This window comes from Crocuta crocuta, unplaced genomic scaffold (genome assembly GCF_008692635.1).
Source record: "Crocuta crocuta isolate KB4526 unplaced genomic scaffold, BGI_CrCroc_1.0 scaffold440, whole genome shotgun sequence".
In the NCBI taxonomy this organism is placed as follows: Eukaryota; Metazoa; Chordata; class Mammalia; order Carnivora; family Hyaenidae; genus Crocuta; species Crocuta crocuta.
The window spans coordinates 183,713-194,712 of NW_027527457.1; the positions used below are offsets into that span (position 1 = coordinate 183,713).

The window sequence follows — 11,000 nt, forward strand, 5'->3', positions numbered from 1 at the left end:
GACTAGCCAGAATTCTGCCCTGGAAAAGTGTTAGGGATTTCTCCCAATAGTTAGGTCTTCCTTGCCTGTACTACTCTAAGGAAGTATGCTGGAGGCTGAGGGCAAGGGAGGGGCGATAACCTTTAACAAATCAATTCTGTGTGGTATGTCGTCTAACTAATTGATTCTGTGTGGTGCATTCCTGAAGTCCCCTGTGATTGTTGAGGGCCTGGTGGGGGGGGACCATGATAAAATGAATTGAATTAGACCCACCCACCCCCCCCNATCCTGTTCTATTTGCTTTCTCATTCTTACCCCCTCCAACCCCAGAGACACTGCCACATACACCACAAAAACAAACATCCCCCAATGACCTTAGCCCCGTTGCTCCACTTGCAGGTGGGAATTCAGGCAAATGTCCACAGAGGTCACAGACAACATACATACGGTTCTGTTCTATCCCGTATATTACCCCTTTGTGTCCTAAGGAAGACATTTTCTCTTAGAGATTTTCATTTTAGTGTATCTTTAAAAAACTCTTGTGTTACGTTGCCTCCATCTTCTTTTCTTGGGTAAGGATAACCCAGGAATGGCCCTTTTGTGTCTATGATGTTGCTGTTCACAGCTTTTCTTGATAGGCCTAGCACAATCTTGGGAACAGGGTTGCTGTATGCTGAAGGTCGGACAGTAGCTCCTAGCCTTGCCTATCCCAGGTAGTTACGCTGTGCATTTTTTTATTGGTGTACCATGTTTGATTTGTCCCTGATATCTTTGGAGTTTTTCTGAGAAATGGAGCAGTAATGCAGCATCAACTTATTAAAATACATTTTAAGCCTTTTAATTTTCTGTGCTATTTTTGAAAGGGAATGGAGGGAGGGGAGTTCTGTGTCAAGAGCTGAGCATAGGCTCTAGAAGACTAAAGCCTTCGCTACCTTGTGCTCTAAAGTATGAATCAATCTAGGCAAACTTGGGGAGGTTGGGTGCATACTATGGCTTAAGTGGTTGACAAAGATTGGTGCTGTTGGCAGTACATAAGACGCAATGAGGATGAGAGGAAAGCAGCTGCTTTGAGAGGAAGAAAATGAGCTGGAGGAACTGGGGTACCTTCAATGAGCTGGGAGGGGTCTCAAAATTGGGATTCAGTTTTGAGCAGCTGCTGGCATGTCAGGCTTGAAATCGGTCTGGTAAATCTAAAAGTGTCTCAGCAGTGATGAGCTGACCTCACCCAAGTTCCAAGCCCTACTCCACTTGATCCTTTTTTCTTGAGCCTCGGAGCTAAAATGCTCCTGAGCTCCTTCCGATTGGTTGAGAAGACCAATTGAAGTTCCCTTGCCCATGTTAGGAGGTGTACGCCTCCTGAACTAAAGATAGAAACAGCTGGCCCTTCCAGGCAGCTAAAAGCCTCCAGACTAAGAGGTGTTCCCCACTCGGCAGTCAGACTCCTTGAAATACCCTTTCAGTAATTCTACCAACATCCTCCATGTCTCTACTCTGCCATAACAAAGGCTGCGGGCAACACTTTGATCCCAATGCGAACCTTCCTGGTGAGTAATCCAGACTGCCAGGGGTCCTGTGAGTGCTGGGGGAGTGGTCAGCTGTGGGCAGTCCGTTAAAGGAGCAGAGAAATTTCATGTATCTGCCCTAGTTTAATTGGTGTGGGTGATCTTCAATCTTNCCATCACCCTGGGGTCCCAATCTTCCACGATGCACTTAAGGTGAGGAATAGGCAAGGGGAGATGGATTTCCCAAAGGAAATCTACCCAGGAATCTGGCCTGAGCTGAGTCTTTTGTTATCAGGGTTGGTCCTGCTGCCGGAAGCGAACTGTAGATTTCTCTGAGTTCTTAAACATCAAGGTAAATTATTTGCTTCCTTGAATTGTACCCCCTAATAGAAGGATTCTATCCCTAATCCTTCTCTCCTTATCTGTACTAGGGCTGTACTGTGGGACCACACTGTGCTGAGAAGCTCCCTGAGGCCCCTCAACCTGAGGTGCCTGCCACAAGCAGTTCACTTCGGGAGCAAAAACCTCTGAATACGATCCCAAAGTCAGCAGAGACTTTGCGTCGGGAGAGGCCCAAGTAAAGAGGAGGAGGTCCCTGGGTTTTTCCTACATTCCTGGAGCTTCTTAGAAATGATTAATGTGTCACTGGGGTTTGGGGACCAGGGATGTGAGGAGCGCCAAGTGTCAGGGCTTTGTGTGTATTTTACACCTTAGGGGAAATTTGTGTCCAGAATTATACTGTCCTTTGCTTTAAGGTTGGTATGGGGTGATGGGATAGGTATTGAGTCAACAGCAGATAGCCCCTCGCAAATACATACTTAGTTATAATACAAGCAGGATTGTGGAGAATGACTTGATTTTTTTTTCGTTTTGGAAAAAAAACCTTTTTTTTTTTAATTAAAATTTACTGAGAGAGAGAGGAGAGAGAGAGAGAGAGAGAGAGAGACTCCCAAGCAGGATCCATGCCATCGGCACAGAGCCCACCATAGGGCTTGAATTCACGAACCATGAGAGTATGACCTGAGCCAAAATCAAGACGCTTAACCAACTGAGCCACCCAGATGCCCCTTGGAAAAAAAGCTTTGGAATGAGTTTTACATCAAGAAAAAGATGTAGTATTGGAAGTTATGAGGCTGTAGAGAATAATTTTGTGGAAGAAGTATGAGTAACAGAAGAAAGTCATATTAGGTCTGCAATTAGAGAAGGATGAGGATATGATACAGTTCTGCAGGGAAATATTAACATTTTAAAGCAACTGAGTAGATGGGCAAGAAAACCCCCGGGGATTTCCCCAGGGCTCAGGGACTTGGGATGTCCACAAAGAAAAAGAAATTGGCAATGCAGTTGCTACCCAACTTTTCCACCCCTGCCCCCACTTTCACCAGACTTACTCGATACCATTACCACTGGTGGGAGTGTTGGAGCTGTTGATCATGATTTATGGGTCAGAACTAAATCACTCCACCCGTAACCCCTAGGTCAGAGTTACCTCCAAAGCTGCTTCCACTAAATATATCCCAAGCCCTGGAAATGGCATTGGAACAGAAGGAATTAGACCAAGAACCTGGAGCAGGTAAGTGGGTCTTTAGTAGGACAGGCTTCGCAGACTGGAATTTAGTGAAAGTGGCAATTAGGTGGAGGGAATGGATAGGTTCCTGACTCTGTTTCCCTTGCCCAGGACTTGACAGTAGTCTGATCCGGATGGGTTCCAGCTGCCAGAATCCAGGATGTGATGCTGTGAGTGAGAGCTGATGGGGGCACAGGCATGTGGCTGAGAAATCCTTTACCTGGGATGACTGGGTATAGGTATGAGGCTGTGTGGGGTATACTTTCAAATGACCTGATTCTTTTCTGGATTCTCCTTTATCCATCTTAGGTTTACCAAGGCCCTGAGAGTGATGCTACTCCATGTACCTACCACCCAGGAGCACCTCGATTCCATGAGGGGTGAGAAAGGGGGCCTATGAGACGGGTTTCTCCCAATGTTGATCATAAGGTGGGAGTGAGGGCTCATGGGGAAGGGAAAGGAGATTCAGTTGAATTATCTTCCCACCTCAGGATGAAGTCCTGGAGCTGTTGTGGCATCCAGACCCTGGATTTTGGGGCATTCCTGGCACAGCCAGGATGCAGAGTTGGTAGACATGACTGGGGGAAGCAGGTAAGCCCCAACTTTCCTGAACTTTTGATTAGAACCAAATTCCAGAAATAAGTTCCCCTCCCTGTACCAGATAAGATTCTGCTCCTTATCCTCAGCAGCCCAGAGGCTTTGCAATATGAAGTAGTAGCAATCTTTCTGGATTCCATGTCTCTTCTCTAGACACACCTGAGACCTCCTCTTGGGTTGAGTTCGTTCTTACCACCCACATTTGGCTTCTCTTTAGCTGCCAGCATCTTGCCGTCATGATTGGCACCAGACAGATTCCGTAGTAGTGGTGACTGTGTATGGCCACATTCCACTTCCTGCGTTCAATTGGGTGAAGGCCAGTCAAACTGAGGTGAGGAATGTCTGCTGCTGGATGGGAGGCTGGTGGATTGGGTGATATTACAGTTTTACAGGCAGAGTTGCTGTGTGCGGTTAACACGTGGGCTTCCCTGAGAGGAAGGTAGAGCTAGTAGGTCAGGGCTGTCTGGCTGACGTGTGGATGTAGGGATCACACCTCTTGCGTGGTTCTCTGTTGTAGTAACCTGTTCTGACCTTCTGGGACTGTTACTACTCCTGCAATTCTTTTTCTCAGCTTCATGTCCACGTTGTCTTTGATGGTAACCGTGTGTTCCAAGCACAGATGAAGCTCTGGGGGGTAAGTGAAGATAAGGGACACAGGACGGGGAGGAAGATGGGTGAAAAGAAGGACCAGATTGGAATGAACAGAGGGTATCTTGAGGGAAGGAATTATAGTGGGAAAGTGGAGGTTTTCTCTTCATTTGCTTTGATATTCTCTCTCTCCCCCTCTCCCTCCCTTTTTTCTCCCCCCCTTCTCCCATTTCTTTCCTCTTTCTCTCTTAGCTATATTGCTTTATTCCTCCCCATCTTGTTTTCCGCACCTTACATTTATTTATTGGTCATTTATCACCACCCCACCCTGACCACAAAACCTCATTTTCTTTCTTCTGTGTTCCTCTATCTTTTCCTCCTCCTCAGGTCATAAACGTGGAGCAGAGCTCTGTCTCCTTGATGCCATCTCGGGTTGAAATCTCCTTGGTCAAGGCTGACCCAGGATCCTGGGCCCAGCTGGAGCACCCCGATGCGCTAACTGAGAAGGCTAAGGCAGGGACTGGGTTAGAGATGGATGAGGAAGAATCTGAGGATTCAGATGATGATCTGAGCTGGACAGAGGAGGAGGAAGAGGAGGAAGCGATGGGGGAATAGTGACACCAGTCAAGTATCTAGATAGGACCTCAGTGGTTCCCTTAGAATCTCAGAGACCAGGATGTGGTTGGCCATTTGCTGTTAATGAGCAGCAGCAAGCTGAGGGAGGGGAGAACAAAAGTGTCCAAACCGTGCCTTTTTTTCCCCCTAAATAAATCTTATATTCTGCAGTTTCACATAGTGTCGTTCTCTCACCTCACTACTTAAGATTTTATTCATCCCCCCACTTCTGTGTATGTTTAACACACGTGTGTGGAAACAAGCACATGCACATTCAACCTGTTCTTTACAAACACCCAGTAATCTACTGAGTACTTACTGTGTGCCCAGTTGTGTGTTAGGTGGTTTAGGGCTATCTGAGAAACAGAAGGCTTATTTACTCCTCTCAGGAAAATTATAGTCTGGCTGACAGGCTAATCTACATGAAATATTAAAAAACATTGTCAAGTAGTTTAGCTGAGTGTTAACTTGTGCTGTACAGTTATTAAGAGCCGTAGGAGTTGAGAATGGAGCGATTAATGTGGACGATAGGAGAAAGGGAGAGCTCCGTGGAAGAACATTTTTTAACAGCTTTGTTGGGAAACAATTCACATTCCACACAATTCACCCATTAAAGCATAGAATGCAGTGTGTTGTTTTTTTTTTTTTTTTAGTATGCTCAGGGTTGTGCAACCCACAACCGATTTTCATCCCTCCAAAAAGAAACCTTGTACCCATTTGCAGTTACTACCAGTTCCCTTCAAACTCATGGCTGTGGGCAACCACTAATTTACCTCTATGGATTTACCTGTTCTGGGTATTTCATATGAATGGAATCCTACAACATGTGGTCTTTTGTAAGAGGCTTCTTTCACTTAGCATACATGTTTTCATGGGTCATTCATATTGTAACATGTATCAGAACGCCATTCCTTTTTATGGTTGAATAATATTCCACTGCATGGATAGATCACATTATGTTTATTTCATCAATTGAGGTAACATTTGGGTTGTTTCCATTATTACGAATAATGCTTCTGTCAACATTCATGTACAAGTTTTTATGTAGACTTATGTCGTCACTTCTCTTGGATGTATAACTGGGAGTATAATTTATGGGTCAAATGGTAACTTTAACCTTTTGAGAAACTGCCAGACTGTTTTTCCAAAGAGGTTGTACCATTTTACATACCCATCAGCAGTGTAAGAAGGTTTCAGTTTCTCCACATCTTCAATAACACTTGCTATTTGTCTTTTTTCTTATGGCCATCCCTAGTGGGTGTGAAGTGGAATTTCATTATGTTTTTATTAAACCTTTTTTAATGTTTTTACTTATTATTGAGAGACAGAGAGAGACAGAGCATGAGCAGGGGAGGGGCAGAGAGAGGGGGAGACACAGAATCTGAAGGAGGCTCCAGGCTCTGAGCTGTCAGCACAGAGCCCAATGCGGGGCTCAAACTCACAAACCGCAAGATCATGACCTGAGCCGAAGTCGGACGCTTAACCGACTGAGCCATCCAGGCGTCCCTCATTATGGTTTTACCTACATTTCTTTGACGGCTAATGATGTTGAGCATCTTTTCACATGCTTATTGGACATTTGTGTTCTTATTTGGAGAAATGTCTATTCAAATCCTCTGTCCATTTATTAACTGGATTGTCTTTTTATTGAGTTGTGAGAATTTCTTTAATATAGTCTGGAGACAAATCTCTTGTCAGATAGATGATTTGGGAATATTTTCTCCCATTCTGTGTTTTGCCTTTCTACTTCCTTGATGGTGTCCTTTGATACACCAAAAGTTTTTAATTTTTATGAGTGTAATTTATCTTTCCTTTGGTTGCTTAATGTTTTTGATGTCCTAGGCGAAAAACCATTGTTTAATCCAAGGTCATGAAAATTTGTTCCTCTTTTCCACTGAGTGTTTTATAGTTTCAGCTCTTACACTTAGGTCTTTGATCCATTTTGAGTTGTTTTTTGTATGTGGCATGAGGTAGGGGTTTAGGTTTATGTTTTTGCACACGGGTATCTAGGTGTCCCAGCAACATTTGTTGAGAAGGCTATTCTGTCCCCATTGCCTTATCTTGGCACCCTCTTTGAAAATCAACTGACCATGAATGTAAGGGGTAAGAAATACATTTTGAATGGAAACCTGTAGGAATGAGAAATTTGGATGGATATGGAAGAGTGGGGAGAGCCACGCTGAAGCAGGAAGGTGTTTTATTATGAATTCCAAAAGTAATACATTGTCACTGTAAAATGCTCAGCGCAGAAGTATGTAGTATGTAAATGTTCCTCTTAGGACTCTCTCCAAGCTTAGTCCCTTTGCTGTTTGTAACCACTGCTAACATATCAGGAGGTATGTTTAAGGGAGGGGACAAAAAAGTTAGCTGAGTGTAGCTAGATTGGGAGGAGCCTGTTAATTCTAGATGAAGGATTTGGAACATTACTTGAAAGAGAGTTAGAGAGGCAGTATAGGCCTTCTTTTAATGTAGATTTTTAATCAGAGGAGTGATAATCTCTTTCTTGAGTCTCCCTTGAGCCAGAGTTACTCCCTCAACAAAGTGGCCGGGAATCTGGGAGATTCAAAGTCTAAGAAACCTCAAAGTAGGAAGCCTCGCCAAACCTCAAAATGATCTCAAATTCTTTTCATAGCACACTTTTCTCTCAGTTCAGATTCAAGGAACATAAGGTCTCATCGGGAGGTAGAGGTAAGATGGGAGTGAGAGAATGGACGTGGGCAGCAAAGGTAAGGGAGCACAGGATAGCATGGCTGAGGGTTCGGAGATTGAGGCAGGATTAGGGGATACTGGGGAATGCATCCACAAATGCATCTCTGCCTCACAGAGAAGTGTGATCAGAGGTGAGGAGGCTTCCTGGACCTCCAGGATATTCAACAATTCTGGCTCATTTCTCTGCTCTCATTCTACGGATTTGAGGTGCAAGTAAAGTTTCCCCCTTGACTCAAGCCCTTCAGATCCTTTAAAACCCTGGCAGCAGTTTACTTTTACTGTCATTTTTCTCCAGGTGAGTCAACATCAGTAGGGGCTTCGGTGGACATTTAAAACTTTTAGAGGTGGAGATTGCATACAGAAAAGTGCATAAAATGCACTAACCTTAAATGTACAACTTTTTTCTATCTTATCACAATCAGGAGACCAGCAACTACCCAGAATTCCTGGCGAGGATGAAGGTGAGGAATCAAAAAGTTTAAGTAACCATTGTGTATAAACTCGATATATAAAATTTCAAGTTCAAGTAGTGTACTTCCTCATCTCATGCAGTCCAAAGGCTAAAATGTTAAGACAGTTGAGCAGGTGCATACCAGTAACGGTAATAACAACAATGACCATGGCTACAGTTTCTCATACAAACTAACCTTCCAGGTGCTATGCTAAGTGCTTTGCATGCATGACCTCATTTACTCCCCTACTTCCCACCATCAGATGTACATCTTCGTTCACATTAGCACAGATCCTCCCCTTACCTCCTACACTTTCTCGTTTCTTCCCATTGTGCTTTGTACCCTGTCCCCTCACACCTTCCCAGAAACTTTACACTGTTAATTATCCTCTCTCTGCTGTTTGTTCAACCTTTCCCTCTCGTTGGTTATTTTCAGTGACTTTTTTTTTAAATTTTTTTTAAGGTTTATTTATTTCTAGGAGAGAGAGAGACAGCGTGAGCAGGGGAGGGTCAGAGAGAGAGGGAGTCACAGACTGAAACAGGCTCCAGGCTCTGAGCTGGCAGTCAGCACAGAGCCCGACGCGGGGCTCGAACCCACGAACTGCGAGATCATGACCTAAGCGAAAGTTGGACGCTTAACCAACTAAGCCACCCAGGCGCCCCATTTTCAGTGACATTTAAACATGCTCAAGTCTCTCCAATTTTACAAAAACAATTTCCTTTGACTACACAACCCTTTCCAACTGCTACTTCACTCTCTTCTCCTTTATAAGCAAACTTCTTGAAATAACTATTCAGTTTCTATTTCCTCCTTCCTAGTACCATCAAAACACACTTCAGTCTGACTTTCAACCCGCTCAGTCTGGGGTGATCAGGTCACTTTGGGCCATCAAGTCACTAAATCCAATGGATGCTTTTAGTCGTTGTCGTACTTGATCTCACAAGCACAATTTGACACTCTTGATGGCTTCCTCCTTGAAATACTTTTAATACGTTGGCTTCTAGGACCCATCACTCCTCTTGGTTGTCCTCCTACTTCTCTGGCCGTTCCTTTAGGTCTCCTTTGCAGGGTTCTTCCTTTCCTACCTGGCCATTGAATGATGAAGTTCCTCAGGACTTAGTCCGGGTCTTCCTCTCTTCTTATATATGACTCTTCCAGACACTCTCAACTATGCCCATGATTTCAAATACCACCCACATGTAGATGACTCACACATTTTTATCTCTAGGCCATATCTTTCCTTTGAGGTCCAGATTTGTAGATCATAGTAGTAATAGCTTACACAATTCTCTCTCTCACTGCCCCCCCTCGCTTGTGTGAGCACGTGCGTGCTGTCTCACAAAATAAATTAATAACCTTAAAAAAAATAGCTAACACATATTTAGAACAGCACCTGGCATATATAGTAAGCACTATGTAACTGTTTGCTGTTATTAGTGCTACTATTATTCCTCTCTCTCTTTAAATTGTTTTAATGTTTTTTATTTATTCCTGAGAGAGAGAGAGAGAGAGAGACACAGCATGAGCAAGGGAGGGTCAGAGAGAGAGGGAGACACAGAATCTGAAGCAGGCTCCAGACTCTGAGCTAGCCATCAGCACAGAACCCAATGCAGGGCTTGAACCCACAAACCATGAGATTATGACCTGAGCCAAAGTCGGGCGCTTAACCGACTGAGCCACCCAGGCACCCCATCCTCTCTCTCTTTACTAAAAGCTTTCACTTCAGACTATTAGGAAAGTTGGGGTGTTTTTTTTTTCTCTTCGAGAGGAGGGACACATCTCTAATATCTAATTTTACGATGTTTCAATAAGAAAATAGGATTTTCTTGACAGTCAGATCTTGCTGGTCTACAAAGTGACAACATATTTAACGTAGCATTGCATCAGCTCCAGGATTAAGGGAGATTGTATTCACCTGCTGATGGAATAAAGTATCCTGTATAGAATGCCACTGTGGTCACCACTTCTACCCACATTATTTTACTTAATCCTCACACCTGCCCTCTGAGGTAGGTATTATTATCCCAAATTTTTATAGATGAGGAAACCAACACTCAAGGAAGGAAACTGCATGCTTTGGAAGTAATATAGCTACTAATTAAAACCTCAGTCATTGCTAAGAGCTGTCCTAGAGCCATTTGAGAACACCCAAAACCTAAGGACCAAACTGCAGTCTGAGAAAAGAAGCCTTAGAGGAGGAGCATGACACCGTGCCCCTCGGGCCTCACAGAGTCCCTTTGCCAAGCCTGTCTAGGAAGTAGCGAGGCCTTTGGCTGACCACTGCTATCTCACATTGACGCAACACTTTTCCAATGTATTTACCAGATTCGGTGTTACTGTTTTGGGGATCCCTGCCTCCACTGTCTGCTTTTCTCCCTTTCTGCTCACAAAGTTCCTGAACACTGCTACAGGGAGAACCAATATAACTTCATGCTGTCCAATTTCAACTTGGCCCTGCTTGGCAGCTGCTCGGCAACCCTTTTATTTGTCTCCTACGTTCCCTGGCACTGTCCCCACAGAGGATCTTAACATACCTCTTCTCAAATTCCAGCTCCTCCTGTTCCACTCCTTCTGACACATACACACACTTTCAGGAGATGCTTGACAATTCAGTAACATCGTCTTAAAGCTTCTTTATAGAGAATTTCGACATGCACAAGAGTAGACAGAATATCATAAGGAATCCCAGTTTACCAAACACTCAGCTTCGATTAGTGTCCACTCCATATACTTCTTTAATCCATTTCCTCTTTTCTCCATTATTTTGGAGCATATCCCAGACATGATATCATTCCATACCTAAACATGTCAGCATGTATCTTTAAAAGGTAAGGATCCTTTTTTTAAAAACAAAATCATAGTTGTAATAACGTTAGCACACAAACAAACAATATTTCCTTAATCCCATTTAATACCAATCCGTATTTAAATTTCCAATAGTTTCATGAATATCAAAAGAACTTTGATAGCATTTTCATTTGATTCAATATC

General features: G+C 43.7%; 1 protein-coding gene across 1 annotated transcript; it reads left to right on the forward strand.

The window, feature by feature from the left end:
• Positions 1-1,241: 1,241 nt before the first annotated feature.
• ITGB1BP2 (integrin subunit beta 1 binding protein 2) lies at positions 1,242-5,024 on the forward strand. Its single transcript, XM_077763367.1, has 11 exons — positions 1,242-1,523; positions 1,603-1,694; positions 1,777-1,833; positions 1,913-2,058; positions 2,960-3,054; positions 3,160-3,218; positions 3,358-3,428; positions 3,540-3,639; positions 3,863-3,976; positions 4,217-4,279; positions 4,621-5,024. Exons 1-11 carry the CDS (start codon positions 1,460-1,462, stop codon positions 4,846-4,848), a joined length of 1,089 nt encoding a protein of 362 aa, XP_077619493.1. The 5' UTR covers positions 1,242-1,459; the 3' UTR covers positions 4,849-5,024.
• Positions 5,025-11,000: the final 5,976 nt, after the last annotated feature.